This window comes from Egretta garzetta, unplaced genomic scaffold (assembly GCF_000687185.1).
Source record: "Egretta garzetta isolate BGI_Z169 unplaced genomic scaffold, ASM68718v1 scaffold596, whole genome shotgun sequence".
NCBI classification, from domain to species: Eukaryota; Metazoa; Chordata; class Aves; order Pelecaniformes; family Ardeidae; genus Egretta; species Egretta garzetta.
Window position 1 is genome coordinate 675,372 of NW_009260129.1, and position 17,601 is coordinate 692,972.

At 37.5% G+C, this 17,601-nt stretch overlaps 1 protein-coding gene across 3 annotated transcripts in view; it reads left to right on the top strand.

Moving 5' to 3' along the window:
* Window positions 1-16,032, top strand: part of SMARCA2 (SWI/SNF related, matrix associated, actin dependent regulator of chromatin, subfamily a, member 2) — a 120,245-nt gene extending 104,213 nt beyond the window's left edge. For 2 of the 3 annotated variants that reach the window (XM_035896948.1, XM_035896949.1), the window contains exons 30-34: window positions 6,786-6,891; window positions 7,649-7,750; window positions 11,769-11,901; window positions 13,040-13,182; window positions 15,506-16,032. In XM_035896948.1, coding sequence (XP_035752841.1) covers window positions 6,786-6,891; window positions 7,649-7,750; window positions 11,769-11,901; window positions 13,040-13,182; window positions 15,506-15,586 — 565 coding nt within the window. In that variant the 3' untranslated portion in view covers window positions 15,587-16,032. Of the gene's footprint in view, window positions 1-6,785; window positions 6,892-7,648; window positions 7,751-11,768; window positions 11,902-13,039; window positions 13,183-13,783; window positions 14,771-15,505 lie in introns of those variants that run through there. The other variant, XM_009641498.2, reaches the window with a different exon arrangement.
* The last annotated feature ends 1,569 nt before the right edge of the window (window positions 16,033-17,601 follow it).

Here is a 17,601-nt window from a genome sequence, read left to right on the forward strand (position 1 = left end):
CTACGTTTTAAACTGCATCTCTGCTTTTCTTACTCAGCTTTAAGTATCAAACCATAAAGCGTGTTGCCAGCTGTACATACAGAGCAGTACCGTAAGTACAGAGCAGTACCATAGATACAGAGCAGTGCTACAGATGCAGAGCCTTTTTTTCTCTTCTACACTGCTTTGTCATCACAGGTGAAGCTGAGTTAATCTACTTTTCATCTGTAATGGCTCAGAACGGAGAATAAATCTGTAATGAAGCAAAAAATAGAACAGAATCCTCTGACTTCTAGTCACTTGGTGTAGTGGAAGATGTCCCTGCCCACCCACGTCAGGGAAGTTGGACTAGGTTATCTTCAAAGGTACATTCTGACCCAAACCATTCTATGATTCTATGGTTTTGGCAATGCATTTGTTTGGTAAAGCACAGGAAAGCTACAAGCTAATATGAAAGAAAGAGATCTAATGGGTAAGATGTCTAATCTGAGTGAAAACAAGGAAGAAGGTGTAAGTGAAGGCACTATTAAAAAAGGAACTATTAAACTGGAAAGAAGATCGTCATGTGGAACTGACAGAAAAAGAATGACCTGGGCAAAGAAATTATTGATCAAAGCTAACTACAAGCCATCAGTATTGTCCAGCGATAAGTAAATAGAAGGCTGGCTCTGACACTGTTGCCTGTGTGGATGAGGAAATACTCATTATGTATGTATGCCATTATATGTGGCACCATTAATGCTTCTGAGTTGCTGTATATAGTACTTGAACACTTTTTCCATTCAAGAAAGATCAGCTTACACTGAGACAAGTGTAAATAATTTTTGGAATGATAAGTAGCATGGAAGAGTTCTGCAAGAGGAAACAGGTTGGTTTGTTTATCCAGACAGAGCACAATCTGAGAGGGGAAGATGATTGCTCTCAGTAAATTCACCTGGGAAAGAAGGGAAGCATAAATGCAGGGAGAGTGTAGAAATATGGATAGAATACATGATGGTGATCACAAGGTTATATGGTTATAAACATTCATGAATACATTCAAGTTGTTAACTAAGAGTCCTGGAACTTTTCCACATGCAGTAGTGGGGCAGAAATACCTAGATAGATTTTGGCTTTGTTCTTTGGTTAAGAAACTTCTATGTAATTATTTGCAGTACCGAGGCCCTAGATTCACAGACCTGGAAACACCTTTCCAGTTACACAGCTGATCCCAATTCTTCAATGTAAAGTACATATATCATCTTCGCAGACTTTGTTTGCAGAATACATTTTAATCTGGGATTTTGCTGCAAATTATTTCATAAACTAAGATTTCGGTGCCTTTGCAGCCTTATACCTTGTTCTAATCTTACAGTGTAAAATACCTGTTTAGAAAAGACCAAGTTGAAATGCATCAGTCCAGCATTATTGTCACACTCTTTACCAGTTCTGATGCTTTAAACCTGTCTTTCCTTCCCTCTAAAATTAGGCGTGCCTATGGAAGTGGATAACCATAGAATCATAAGTGTAATATATATGTTATGTTTTCAGAAAGTAAAATTAGTTTATATGTCCAGCTTAAATGCCTTAGCCTTTTGAAAGCAGGGACAATTTTACGGGAGATAGATCTTCTTTTCAGAATAAGGAATTTGTATGCCAGATTTGAGCCCCAGCTGCTGCCTTTGCATCATGCACAATGCAGGCTTAGCCCCCCAATATCTTCTTCCTCATTTGAAGGTTTTCCTTTATTTTTTATTTCAGGGGAAGGCAAGCTGTAAGTGTAGCTTCCCTTTCCTGACTGTTAAAATGAAGTGGAGAAAAAGAATGACATCTCATACCTTGTAGTCCTTCCCTACAAATCCAGTGTCCTCCTCTGCCTTGCATCAGAGTTCGATGTTTCCTGTCTAGGTGCCAGTTTGCTGCTACTGCTAGTTTGTATTAGCTTTATTTAGGGAGCAACAGCTGACTTCAAGAGTTCCAGGACACTAATAGCTTTTCTACATACAGTGGTTTTCATTTGTGATCTATGGGCTCTCTGCTCTGTTTGTGAGACTTAAAGTAAGGACTTGCATAGTGTACCTTAACTTCACAAAGCCTCCTCCCCATAGCAGGTGGCTGTTGAAAAGCTGATCAGAAAATTGGAGGGTGATGGTGTGCCTTGTCCATGTGTCCTGCTTGGCAAGAGACTTCCCCTCTCTGTGGTCCTTAGTGTTTTGGTCACTACATCATTAAAGCCAAAATGTTTAAATTTGTGCCCACACTATTCTAATTTTGACAGGACATAGCTCAGGGAGACAGCGTTTTTCTCTATATGTGAAATGGATTTTATTCAGACTATATCCAGCTGTGTTCTCAAGTTGCAAGTTTTTAACTCTTGTAAAATGGTGAGTAATGTTATTAGCCATTACTAATCTAACTAGTAATTAATTATGCCAACTGGTACTCTTGAGTATTCAAACACGCAAAGCAAATAATTCTTATTTATATCCAAGCCAAAGTTATGGAGTACATAACCATTTGTCAAAGCTAGGAATTACACTTTTAAGTGTTTTTACCCACTTCCATTTCAGTGATGGGGACAGGTTTACCACGTATTATTGCAGTCAGTTCCAAAAAGAAAGAACCATTAAATACATTTAACGAAAATGAATCATCTCCGTACATAGCTGGGTTACTGTTTGAAGTTGTTAAATACAGAGGAACCACCTCGCTATGTAAGCTCTTTCAATTCTCTTCCTCCCTCCCCCCCCTCCCCCTTTTTTTTAAGAGCATCCTTGTGAGTTGCATTTGATTAGGAGTTGTAATTTGCATGCTGTGGTTCTGATTGTGGGCACTCTGACTAGGGTAAGCGTGCAGGACTCTTCATACTTCCCGCTCTAAATTGAATTTCAGTATTTGTTAAAAGTATGGAATTTGTCAGGAATACAGGAAGGTCTTGCAGTTTCAGCTTTATAATTCTCTTTCCTTTTGATTCCAAAGGAGAAAGGGTGTTGATAGTATTAATACTTTTGACAGGTCAGTGGTGGCTTGCTTCTCATCACATACTGCCAGGGAAGACAAATACAAAAAGAGCCTCATACAAATGAGGCCTAATTGTTCCTGCATTTAATTCCACTGATGGATTAATACTGACTAAATGGGTGGAAATACATGCTTGTGTGCACCTTGCAAGCAGTTTGACAAAAATGAGGGAAAAACAGATACACTGAGCACAAATAGTTTTGTAAGCAAAAATATTTTTAAAATGAGCAATATTTCTCAATATTTTTAAACTTGCACAGCATGCAAGTATTTTTTATGTGAGCATGCATAAGACTAGCATGTTGAACTGATGCAGTAGCAGTGAACTGTCACTCACATTTCTTTCAGTCAGGTCTTTTAATTTATTCTGGTCCTTCTTCCCTTCAGCACGTATCCTGCCAGTTGCTAGGCAACCATAAGTGATCTTTACTGCGCATGATTTTTATGTGGTAGTTGTTGTGGTTATTATTTTCTAATTTCAAAAGTGGGGACAGGGATTAAAATCAGAGTTGCATTAATAATTACTAATTTTCTCCTGTTGTATCCACAACACAGCCATTTTAGATTATGTAAGAAAAGATCACATTAATTTCAGTATCGGTGTACATATACAAAGGGAGCAGAAGATTATATTTCTTTGTGAGAGGAGGTTCTATAAAATGATAGAATAGAATAAGCTGTTATTGATCTGAGTAGACAAAATCAGGCACTAGTCTTCTGTCTGTTGCATATTTCATGCCCTTAATGCTTTTTCTTTCACAGCCTTAAATGATTCTCAGTAATTAATTATATCAAGCAAAAGCTTGAAGGTTTTCTATGGCATACTTAGTTTAATAGAATGTGTAAACAAATCACAGTTGGCTAGATTTGTATCTTGAAAATAGGATATTGCTGTTTAATAATTTATTACTGTTATATTTTTAATATAAAATACAATACAAGGGTCAGTGTGTGTATGTAAAAAGAGAAAAAGAATTATATAGCCATGAGATAAAAAGCTCTGTAATCATCAGGAGCTTTTTTATAGGGCATATATGCTAAATGTATTTTAAAACTTGATCAGAAGTAGATTATTAGTAGCTGTTTCCTTTATACTTAAATCATTCTATTTGTTGTTAGACTCTGAAGCATGGTTGAAGCAACACCAGCATCAGTGGTTTAGTAATTTTTCTCAAATAGATATTCCTGTTAAAAGAAAGCTGCTGAAGTTTAAAACATGGCAATGATAACTCAGACCTTCTGGACAGCAAATCCAGATTCATACTGCACAAAGTTTTGAAAGCAACTTTTCACACTTTTTAAAGGATTAGCTTACATCTATATCATATGTCAGTATACTGCCCAGATTTATTAAAATAACTTTATTAAGTTTGTGAAGTCAAGCACACAGAAAAATAAGATATAACAGAAAAAAGGTGGAAATCTAATATGATTCTCTCAGGAAGGTACGTTACAGTATGCTGTGTAATGGTGCGACAGTGTACCGCTTTGCTTTTCCACAGGACCAGTACCTTGCATATACGAGGTGGGCACTGATCACTTAGTGAATGGCTGAATTCCCCCTGGAATTCATAAGGAGTTCTGTGTTCATAAGGAGTCTGGATGTTTTGCAGATACAGAACTTTCTTGACAACATTTTATTCTCATTTTACAAATGAGGAATAGAAACTTAAATTTTAAGACAGTGTTTGGGCACCAGAGATCAGATTCTCACAGTACTTTGTGTTCTGTAGGTCAGAACAAATTTCATTGATCTCAGTAGCAGCTGTGAGTACTCAACACTTCTCTTTATTAACAAAAAAAAAATACAGTCCTCAATTTGCAAAGAAGTAGAAACACATGTTAATTTAGTCAGTTGTGTAGCATGTACTTAATGCATTGCTTTTCCTTGTATGGCTTCCATTTTCATTTTGAGAGGGCGGTCTGAGATGAAGACAAGTTCTGTCATGTGGCATGACATAGTCACTCACAGAGATCGTTAAGAAGATTGGTGCTGTTAAATCCATAGTGTAAAGACCTCCCACTTTGACAGGGGAAGTATGAAAGTAATGAATTTGTCTCTTTGGTGTGCATCAGTAACAAAGGAGATGGGAGGTGCAGTGGCCTGAGTTTCACAATTACTTGCTGGCAGGAGAGAAATAGTAAGACTTGGGATGACAATTACCTGGTCATGTTATGATTTCCTCTATTTCAGTAAGGTGCTTCCTAAATAAATCAGATCTGTTGGGTGAAATTGCTAGTAACTGTCTGGAGTGTGAGGTGTTGGTGGTCTGTCGGGGTATCTACCCCAACAGCTGTGTGGGGTAGGTAGACTTCACCCTCACCTTCCCTGACCGAGATGCACAGTATGACGCGTTGTCGCACTGTGCAGCAGCAGCAGCAGCAACCAGAAGTGCATTCATGTGGCAAGTGCCGTAATCTTGGAGGAGGCAACCTGGCAGTTACTGCTAAGCAGGCAAGGGGAATGGCTTCTGCTGCTACTTAGGAAATGAGGAGGTTCTGTTTATTCCTAGCTGTTCATTGGTCTGTCAGGCCCGTAAGAAAAATAGTATCTCCTCAAATTCTGGTGGTATTTCAGGCATTAAGGAATGCTTAAGGTATAGTAGGCATTTGTGACTTGTAAAGAGCTGTTCAGCGTTCTTTATCTTTGTTATCCTCCATGGCAGAATTGCCTCAGTTAATCTTCAATTCAGTATTAGTTTAACGTCTCTGATAAGATCCCACACCACTGTGGAGGATGACCTCAGGAGAGAAGCTCAGGTGAAGACCAGGACTTGGCAGCCTTCTTACCTAACTCCTGTGAAGGTTTAGTATGCCTGAGTTACCATCCAAAGGTGCAAATGGGAAAACAGGGCCTTTTTGGAGTAGCTGTGAGAGAAGGAAGCATGTGAATGTGGGCTGGGAAATGCTTGTGAATGCTATGTGCGGTGAATTACAGTCCTCGGCAGAGCTTTTTTAAAATTTGCTACTTTGTCTGGGGGAAAAATGACATGCACACAGGAAAAAAAGACTAAGCCCATAAGTGCCATCACCACATTTCCTCTCCAGGTGACTTATAGCTATGTATTACTTGGGAAGTCACAAATAAGATTAAAAAACCCTCAGTTTGGAAGTTTTAAAATAGCTATTAGTAAAGGATGAACAATGGGAAATCTGGCAATCTTGGAAGTTCTGAACAGCTGTAACTGATAGGCAATGTTCCTAGAGTATGAAAGGTTTTTAGGTAACCTATCACTTTATTTCAGATGACTGAAGAAGTACAAATGGCAGTAGTGATTTTCAACACGATGATCTTGGCAGAAACCTAACAGTCATTAATGGAAGCCAACTTTTTTGTTGTAACATCTAGTTAGTCTGATGGCAATCAGCATCTGGTATAATGGAAATCAGTATGAACAAATGGTTTGCTATTGTGAGGAGCTACAAAACAACTATAAAATGGCCGAGAAGATAAACTTAGAGTGACAGGAGGGACACTTGCTAAAAATCATAAAACAAAACTGATAAGACTGTACTCAGCAAACCACTGCTGAATTCAGTTTCAAATCCTGATCCTGGTAACAGAAAGCCTCCTACGCATATGATCCTATAATGCCAGTGGTATGTTAGGACAACAGCACAAAGGATGTGTTTTAAATTGTAAATTAATTATCTATACCAAATCAACAGAGCAGGGTTCAATTTATAAGTCTTTGAAACAAAAAATAGTGATTTCATTTTTTTGTATGACTAGATTGCATGGGGGAGGGGGGGTTGTGAGAAAGTCGTAGTAATTCTTTACATTATGGGTTTGTTTTTCTCAACAGTTCAGGACGGCAGCTAAGTGAAGTCTTCATTCAGCTCCCATCTAGGAAAGAATTACCAGAGTATTATGAATTGATTAGGAAACCAGTGGACTTCAAAAAGATAAAGGTAAGAACATTTTTTAGAAGTGGCAATTTCTCCATTTCTTCTTTTTACACAGAAGGATGAGCATAAAGTCATCATTAAAATTACAACTACATGAATATTGCATGTACTGGTATTTGTGGCTTAGATTTTAAACATTGTTGCATACTTTGTTAGGAATTTTGTTTAGTGTATATTGCAGTATATCACTGTAATTTAAAAGTCAAATCAAAATGTAGCGATGCGACATGAATTACACTTTCAGAGATTACATCTCAGTGTCTTTTTTGCAAAGACCTAACAATCTGTAAGCACATCTTTGGTAAAAATACAGTGTTTGCAGAGGTTTAATGGTTCTAGGAGAATACAGTCATCCCTAAACTAGCATCACATCTTGGAACAGCCAGGTCAGATCCAAATGCAGTTTGGCAGATGGGGTTTAGGCAGTTTGTTGCACATTAGGTGATGTCATAACTCTACGACTTTCATTCATGTCATAGCTGATTTTGTTTCTGTGCTAGAAAGAAGAAAATGGAATTCCTTTTACCAAAATGTTTACTGTATTACCCTGACATAATTTTTTGAGTAATATGTTAACAATATGTTTTAATACTTCGTTTGTTTTAAACAGATACTTGTTCTTGATGCGTAGAACAAGTTTTCAAAAAGAAAGGTTTTAATGTGTTGAAATCAAAAATTAATTCAGTGTCCTGTCTGCTGTTTTTCTTTCTGCACCACTGCTCATCCATGCTTCTCTTCATTTCCTCAACAAATGCAACAGGAAAGAATTCGCAACCATAAGTATCGGAGTCTTGGAGACTTGGAGAAAGATGTCATGTTGTTGTGTCACAATGCTCAGACATTCAATTTGGAGGGATCACAGGTCTGAATGAACCACTTTGTGTTAAATGTACAGGTTTTCCCTACCTAATGTTTTCAGTGCTTGTGGATTATTTTATTATGTATATAAACCCTGTGTTTTCATTCTTACTGTTAATAGAGAAAAATGCCCATATTCTTAGAATCATCTGGAATTCGCTGGACACAGCTGCAGTGTGTGCATGCAGAGAAATAGTTTTTGACTCTAATTCTGAGATCAGTATTTTTCTGATCTGTGTGTAGTTTAGAGCTGCTGTAAGACTATTTGAGTCTGTGGCAGTGCCCGTAGACTGATAGATCAGCTTGTGTTTACCACAGTGGATGATAGAAGGAGCAGATGTAACAGCACAGCTTAGGATGGGATGTTGAGGAAATACTTCGTAGTGAACTCTTCAGCTCTGCTAACAGAAGATACAATTTCAAGGTTTGTGCGGCAGTAAAGCTTTGTATATGAAGCTTTATGCTCTCTGAACCCTCTGGTGGTTTGTTTTTGTTTTTTTAATGTTAAAAGATCAGTGTCCATTTTAAGAGGCAGTAATAATAAATCCCAGATGAGTCTTGGAGGTTTAGAAGGAAAAATCTCTCATCTCAAACAGATGTTTCACATGCATGAATGCGCTCAGTGCTGTGAATTCAGAACAGGAAAGTGACACGAAAGGAGAGACTACAAAATCTGGATGAGATAAGAAAGTTGGCTCACAATACAGTGAAACATAGTCTCAGATGAGGTCCAAATAGTGTGATGCAAACACAATATTAAATTGAAACAGAGAACATGAATACAACTCCGTAATGTGCAAGAGGAAAAAAATTATGCTAAAACAAACCTAAGGAAAAATAAGCAGAAGGCTGATGCTGCCAATACCAATGCATTCGTGAAATTCCTAAACGTTACTGATGACCCTTAGCTAAACTGGGGAGTTTATGTTAAAATTTGAGAATGAAAAATTAAAATGAGCATGCAATTAATTATGAAGGATTGTTGAACACAGCTCACCATTTTGTGATTATTTTGGTATCTAGAGACAGAAAATGTTTTCTGTAATATGTGCATGCAGTATTTTTACTGTCTTCAGTTATATGGAAACAACCTATAAACAAGTCAGCTAAGAAAATATTTTCATAAGAAAATTAATGATGATAGGAAGTGTGGGACAGAATTTTGCTACATATCCAAATGTAAACTGCCAGTTTAGTGCTTAGTCACACAGCAGTAAAACAGCTATAAATATCTAATGATAACAAATGTAAAAAAAAAAAAAAAAAAAAAATTGAAGGAAAGTATAGTCAGATACGACACTGAGGATTAGGGACAGAATTTTGCTACATATCAAAATGTAAACTGCCAGTTTAGTGCTTAGTCACACAGCAGTAAAACAGCTATAAATATCTAATGATAACAAATGTAAAAAAAAAAAAAAAAAAATTGAAGGAAAGCTAATACCAAAAAGTATCACTGAGACTTTAGAAAATTGTAGAAGTTGGTAGAGGAGGTAAAAAGAAGCAAAATCAGTAGCTAAATGGGAAAGATAATGAAATTATTCTCACCAGAGTGACTCAAGTTGCTAATGGGAAACCGGTCTCTTGTTAGGCAGAGGTGGTAGAATTGACAGGAATAATCCTGAGTGGCTGGAAATGTGCAGTAGATATTGCTGCTCTGTTTCAAAATAACCCAACCTATATCAGAGTGTTGCAGTATTATTTTCCATTCCAATGTACCAACATTAATTGCCAGAGCTAGTATTACTTTTTATAGCATGAAAGCCAAATAACACCTATCTAAAAATTTTTTTAGGTTTCCTTGTGGTAAGTTCTCATACCATTAATTTTGATTTCCAGTGAATTGCAGGACACTTCTGCAGCAGTCCTCCAGTTTTTAAGACTATCTCATGTTCTTTGTAATAGTTTGGGTCCACCTTTGCTCTGACATACCAGTGACTTCAAGTGAAATTCTATGTGTTTGTTCTGTTAGTATGATGCATGCTGCTTTTCTTTGGAGCAAAGCAGTTCCATCCAAGCTGGAGCCTTATGAGGGGTTTTCAGGGAGAGACAAACTTTGTGTTTTGAGGTTTTTGTCCTCAATGCAACCTCAGCTATTTGAAACACAGACATGTAAGGGGCTAAAAATAGTATGTGTCTATTGAAACAGAAGATCAGTCATGAATATTGTCATTTGTCATCGAGTTCTGTTGTTATTGCTTCTCCCTTTTTGAAGCAAGTTCCACTGTCATTGCTGCTTGGTTTTTTTAAACCTGTTGGAATTGGATTTTCATCAAAATAAGAAAACTTTTACACAGTTTTTCCTGAAGTAGCCACATCTATTTCTGCATCAGAATAGATACAGAATATTACAAACAATTCCACATTAAGAAGGTTAAAATATTTTTAAACCCCATTTATTTCCCTAAGAAATTCTGTTTAAAAGTTTGGGTCACAGTGATACCTTAAATATGTAGTGACTGGCATTAAAAAAATATAATGTATGCATCCTTAATTATTTTTTGTCTCAGAAAAGTGTTTGGTCTGAGAAAGGACAGCAAGGTTAGTTGAAAGAGCCATTCTTAAGAACAGTGGAATATGCAAGGCATATGTATAAGCAAAATAAATGGTCCTCATGAGGAACTCAGGCTCTTCTATCGGTAACTGACTTGAAAAGAAGTATGTATAAGAGAAAGTCAATAATCTTTTGACTTCAAGGAAGGAAGCTGTGGGGTCTCACAGCCCACTAATGTAAGACAATAGGAGAAAAGACTTTTCAAAACATTCATTATTATTATATATATGTCAAGGAATTTCCCCATGGTCAAGAGCAGTCAAACATCTCATAACAAAAAGCACAGCATGGGGAACAATCTGCAGTGAGAGGCAGTTTTTGTGAAAAGGGCCTCGCGGTCAAGTGAAAAAAGAGAGATTGCCTATTTCATGTGAAGTATTCTGAACAAAGTGTTTCTAATAAATTTTGTTGAACCTGCAAAGTATTAGAGCAGATTTTATCAGTTTTGACATACAGATTGTCTAATGGGAAACAAAAATCCTTCCATTACCTTTCTTACAAATACCCACTGTCCTTTTATACAAGACAGTCTGTAATTTAGCCAAAGAGTAGTATGGCAGCCAAGGTAGTTCAAGTGATAAAATGAAATAAGTGATGAAAGGGATAAAATCAAATACAATCTATGACTCTGTACCTTTCTATTAACTGTTCTTAATTGTCTAGTGCTGAATTGTCCAGTGCTAGGCTTCTGATGTTTTACAAAACAAAATGTACAAGCTCATTTGTTAAGGTGATTATGAAGTCCCAGATACTCAGCAAGACAACAAGGTTTTTACTGTGTTAATCTGAGAAATGCGTTACAAGCCAAATGTAGTCATCTCACTCTTGAGAGTGCCCTCATGCTTGAGGTTAAAGAGCAAACCTGATGTAACCAAGAGACTTAGCAAGCTACAGAATGTTAGGGAACAGGTGCTAAGCTTAGAACAAGCACTGTTTTTCAGTCTTTTTAGATCTGAAGGGAAGGAAGGAATTAGCTGCTTGGGACAGAGTATTTTCCTTGTAGCCAGTTTGGATTTCAGAAAAAAACTTCAGGATAATTAACATGAGGGTTAGCCATTTGTCATTATCAACTGTATTGGTTGGCTATAAACCATTTTTTTAATGAAGGTGCTTACTGCTGGAGTCCATTGCTTTGGTAGTTTTTCAAGGCTGTTGCAATCTAACAAAAATACACAATAGTTCCCAGGGTAATAAAAATATTAAGAAAAATACTCTAGCTGGACATCTTAGATGTAATACATTTTAAGAGTTGTATTTTTGTGGCTTGCTATTGACAAATTTCTTCATTTAAAGCATGAAAAATTAATGTTAGCATTTCTTGTAAAATTGATGCAACGAGCATTGTTACTCAGAATTTGAAAAGGCCATATACTGTGTGGGTTTGCACTGGAAATTAAGGTCTGTGCTGTGAATTTTTGATATTGCCTGACTCTACAGTTCTGACATAGGTTTGTATTTAATACTGTAGATCTATGAGGATTCCATTGTTCTTCAGTCTGTATTCAAAAGTGCACGACAGAAGATTGCCAAGGAAGAAGAAAGCGAGGATGAAAGCAATGATGATGAAGAAGAGGAAGAAGAAGAAGAATCAGAATCGGAATGTGAGTTCCCTGCTAAATACTGAGAAGAAAGTACATCTGGGGATGGAAGGGGAGGTTTTCCGTTTTCAGCATGGAGACTGGTTGTAAGGTTCTATTGTCCATTGGAGAAAGTAACTTCTTACTAAGTTTGCTGCATTGGGCGTTAACATTCAGCTTACGCCTTTTGGCTGTGTGTTCTGCCTGTACCTCTTAGAGGACAGTAAACTATTTTTAAGCCAGAAACAAGTCACAGAGGTGCATTGTAGAAGCAGATCTGACTGGCCGTGAGTGTTTATAAATCCTTCCGTTCCTGTTCATGTTACTTGTAAATAGAAGTGCCTGGAAAGGCTACAGACAGTCTTTATCCATGGGTGGTCAACCTTCAGGCATGGTGTGACATATAAAGCTCATCACCTGGTTAAGAACCAGAAGATGTTGCAAATATTCTTCAGCATGGCAAGGACTAAGTGAAACACCATTTGTTTCAAGAAGCAAGGGGTGACACTCATTCAGTCCCTGCAGACTTGGGAACATGATACAGTGGAAGATGAGGGATGCCTTCATTCCACTTTCTGCCACCCAATAGATCTACCCTTACTCTCCAGCTACCCCATCTGTCTGGTTACAGGAAATGTAGTACTTGGCCCTAAGCTACTCTTCCAAGTACATCGTGCAGGTGTGCAAAGCATGCAACTTAGCAGTTCATTTGGAAATAAGTGGATGTTCTGGAATCAGGAATTTAACATGTTCTTCAGAAAGGTGTCAGCTCAAGATTTGCCAGTCACCTCCACATAGCATTTCTGTAGCTTAAAATAAAGTTTGTAAACATTTCTATGTGCAAGAAAGAAAACATTTTTAGATATGTATCTTCTCACATGACCTGTAGACACCATGAATTCTGAGAATGAAAAGAAGATGCACATGGTCAACTTGAAGTTATTAATTGTAGTTTAATACAAATTATTGTTAAAACTATCAATAAATAGAGAAATAAAAGCAAATACCTCTGCTTCATTGTTCCACAGTCCAGATAAAGTAACAGAGGGGAATACCTTTTCAGGCTGTGACCAGGGGTGAATTTTTGTTCACAGAGGTATTTTTAATGCTAAAAGTTGCTAAGTGAAAGTTACATTCATGTATGCTATTAAAATTTTTGCAGCAAAATCAGTGAAAGTCAAAATCAAGCTAAATAAGAAGGATGAAAAAAGTCGGGAGAAAGGAAAAGGCAAGAAGAGGCAAAGCCGAGCAAAAGCCAAGCCTGTCGTGAGTGATGATGATAGTGATGAGGATCAAGATGAAAATGTAAGTTTTGTTCACTGAGACTGTGGAATTGGTTGCAGTGATTGCGTCTCTACCCTGTCCTGCTTGCTGTCAAAATTCTCAACTATTCATGCTTAAGCACATTTTTAATCTGTATTGATGATCTTGAGAGAATTGGGCAGGGTGATGACTGTATCTGAGTGTGCTTATGACATCTGGTCCCAGTGCTGAAAGACAAGAAGTCTAAGAATTTTGGAGCTTTTTTCTTGGATCTGTTCCTACTTTCATTCAACCTTTGAACCTCATGGTCTGTTTGCTTTTGTCCACAAAGAAGTCTAGCTTAATTTTTTTTTTTTGTTTGTGTGTGCTTCTACTTTTGCAACAAATGAAAACAGACCTCTTCCCAGTTTTCTTAAATGTCTGGCTAGAAAGAAAGATCTGGTGTTTCCTGACTCCGTGTCTTTCCTTCTCTAAAGAAGTCTACATCAATTAAATGAAATGTCATGAAAGAAAAATATTAGATAACATAGTACCTTTCTTAAGGCTATCTTGATTTTACTTTCTTTTTTTTTTCCTTCTTTAACAAGTTCCACAGGTTAGCTGGCAAAGAATTTCTGACTTGTCTTGTGTCTCTTACCTCTAGGACCAGTCGGAAGCAAGCGGAAGTGATGATGAGTGATCCGTAGGGTTTATTTTCTTGGCAGAACTGACCCCTTCCCCTTCTCTTCTCCCTTCTCCTATTTTATACCCAGTGAATTCATTTTGTCAAATAGACATTGGGTTGTTTCTGTATTCTCATTCTCTATAAATTAGCTCTAGGATAGTGCCAGACAAACATATGATATCATAGTGTAAAAAAGGACAAAAATGTAACATATTGTGACCAAATGGGCCTCAAAAGATTTAAAAACAAAACAACAAAAAAAAACTTTTGATGGAAAATGTGGGTTGATAGTATATTTCTATGGGCTGGTTTTAACTTGGTAATGGTTTGATTGTGCCTGGTTTTATCATTTGATAGGATGTTTTTCAGTGGCATCAGAAAGACAAAAAAAAAAAAAAAAAAAGTCTTTTGTAGCATTGATAACCAGGAGAAGCCATTAAAAGCCACTGGTTATTTTATTTTTCATCAGGCAGTTTTCAAAGTTTTTATTTGTTCTGTATTGTTTTTTTTACACTGTGGTACATATATGCAACTTTGTTTAATAGCTTATAAATGTACAGTAGTTAGCCTTCATCCACCTTGTCCCATATACATTTTTCCACTTTACGCTTGGCGATCTTCAGACAAATGCTTTTTGAATTGTATCAAATTTATGTCTACTGTAAACTTTGCTTAACTTTTCTTTCCTTGATTAAAAAAGTTGGGTTAAAAAAATGCTATTGAATATCGCAATCTATATAGTGTAATGGATGGCTTCTTTCATCAGACTGATCTTCTATGTTACCAATGTGGATTATCACCTTTTCCCTAAAGTGTACTTAATCTTTGCTTTCTTTGCACAATGTCTTTGGTTGCAAGTCATAAGCCTGAGGCAAATAAAATTCCAGTAATTTTGAAGAATGTGGTGTTGGTGCTTTCCTAATAAAGAGATAATTTAGCTCAATAGATGCAGCCTTGTGTTATGAGTTCCACAAAAATCTTTTTATAGTAGGGACGAGAGGGCAGGAATGTATCCTTTAGAGAGGTCCACTGTGGTCTGTCCTGAATGTAAAATAAGAACACATTCAAACACCATAGAAGTATCTTCAGAGATGAAGAGAAGATATGCAATACATGTTAAAATAAGAATAATAAAATTGAAGTAGTAAAATAATACCTTGAAGTAAAAGTATAGTTCATTACCTAACAACAATTGAATTGATTAAGCAATAAAATAAACATGTCTTTTTCTTTCCGAAAATGTATGTCCTGAGGCCTCAGTGGCCATGAATACAACTAGTTATGCAGGCAGTCAGCCCGCCTGTAAGTCAGTTAATTTTAAGTATTATCTTGAGGTATCAGGGTTGTGATGCACTAAGATGTGGTAGTGTAAACATTTGAACTACATATCTACAGTTAATGTTGCTACTCTGGAAAATCAAAACTTGTTATACTTGAACATACATTGAGTAGAGCATGTGCAAGCCTAGGAGTTGATTTGTAAACAGAACATTTCTTTTTACCTGAACTGTGTGTTTCTCAGTATGTGCCTACGTAACATCTCCTTATGCTGCCTTGCAGTATGTTAACTGTTTCAGATTTTTCTAGCTCAGCTGAGAAGCAATTTATACATTTGTCTGGTGCCCATTTGTGTATATTAGCTCTGCACTGAGTGAAGTCAGCTTTGCTCAGTTTTAGCAATTTCAAATATTTCATTCCTAGTGTGTGCCCTGTCTGAGTGGAAGACCCATTTCACAGAGAATTTCACAGAGAGATGCCATTGACCTTAGAGGGACACATTGATGAGACCAATGTCTGAAGCAGCTTTGCAGAAAACAACCTGGTGGACACCAAGTTGAACATGAGCCAACAATGCACCCTTTTGGCAAAGAAGCCTAACAGTATCCTAGACTGCATTAGGAGGAGTGTTGCCAGTGGGTCCAAGGAGGTGACCCTTCCTCTCTACTCAGCACTGGTGAGATCTGTCTGGAGTGATCTGTCCAGTGGTGTGCTCCCCAGTAGAAGAGACACATGGACATACTGGAGCAAGTCCAGCAAAGGCCACTAAGATGGTTAAAGGAGTGGACTATATGATGTACAAAAGGAGGCTGAGAGAGCTGGGGCTGTTCAGCCTGAAGAAGAGAAGGCTCAAAGGCACCTTACTGATGTGAATTAGTATCTGAAGAGAGGGCGCATAGAAGGCCAGGGTCGGGCTCTTTCCAGTGGTGCCCAGTGACAGGAACAGAGGCAGTGGGCACAAACAGAAACATAGGAGGTGCCCTCTGAACATCAGGAAACACTTTTTTACTGTGAGGGTGACCGAGCCCTGGCACAGGTTGCCCAGAGAGCTTGTGGAGTTCTTGGAGATATTCAAAAGCTGTCTGGACATGGTCCTGAGCAACTGGCTCTAGGTGGCCCTGCTTGAGCAGGGGGGTTGGACTAGGTGACCTCCCGATGTCCCTTCCAACCCTCAACTGTTCTGTGATTCTGTGTTACAGGCTAGTTTGGTTTGCAGAAGCCCTTCTGTCTTCAGTGACAGTTTCACAAGACCATATATAAATGTTACTTTTTCACTGCAAAATGCGGTAAGTCTACCAACCCGTTATGCATGACAAGAAACATCTGGCAGTAAGCTGTAGTCACTGCTGGACTAGACTGGATTTAAACTGGCAGCTTAGATGTAAAAGGCACAGTATCACGTTACCCATCCCCAGAGTGCCTGATGACTTTGCAGTGACCCAGTTTGATCTATTTTTCAAGAACTCATTATTTACAGATGAGTGTTCAGCTGGAGAGTAAAAATGAACTAAGACAACCCAACGGTTCTGTTAAAAAGGAAAGTAACTTTTTTTAGTCGATAACTGTAAGCCGTATGAGGATATCAGTTTGCATGGAGAAACACATCTGAATTCTTAGCTGCAGTTTTTATCAGGTTTAAGTAATTTAAAAATATTTTCAATTTCCCCTCTGAGTTTCAAGAAAAAATGCAATTATTTTTATCATTAGATTAAAATTGATTTATGACTGTTAAGTCACGCCTATGGCTCCACTGCAGTTGCTCCTGTTATTTTGCTTAGGATTTGAATTTGTTTCTACCCAGAGTAATTTTAATTGTTAATTTGCTCTTCCTCTGTATGAATGTACTGCATTTTTCAAGATGAGGTTTTTTTCTGGTAATCTCAGCACGTGACTGTATGAAGAAGAAGGTTCTGGGTAAATTGCTGTCATATGTAACCCTCCAGATTCTTTACCAAGAAGAGAGGAGGAAATCTCTTCTTAAGGTATGTACAAGTCCATGCTGAAGATGGAGGCATACTTTCTCTTTTACAGGATTGCCTTTCTAGTACAAATTGATGTGCAAAGCACTTAGAATACCTTTTGGACAATACACAAATAAAAGCACAATGCGACAATCCATATTGAGGGAAATGAACTCATTTCCTACCTTAATTTGAGAAAATTGTCTACTAGAATTGGAAATGGTGTCGCTTGGGCACTGACAAGATAAGCACAGTGAAGTAAATAGTGGGAGATGTTCTTGTTGTATCTGCTGCTCCTGGGAAGTAGACAGCGGTGTAAGTGGGCCAGATGAGTAACTTTTAGCAGCTTTTACACATTTCAGGTGGTATTAATAACAGTCTTACTAGTCTTAAAGACTATTAATAATAGTCTTCCTTTTCCCCTCACGCACCTTCTGAAAGACACAAAATGCAAAAGCTTTCACTCATTGATATAAATAGCTTCTTGCTTAAATGTGTCTGGTCCTCCATGCAAAGTATCACATTGGCTACGTTTTCAGACCCACATATATTTTTATT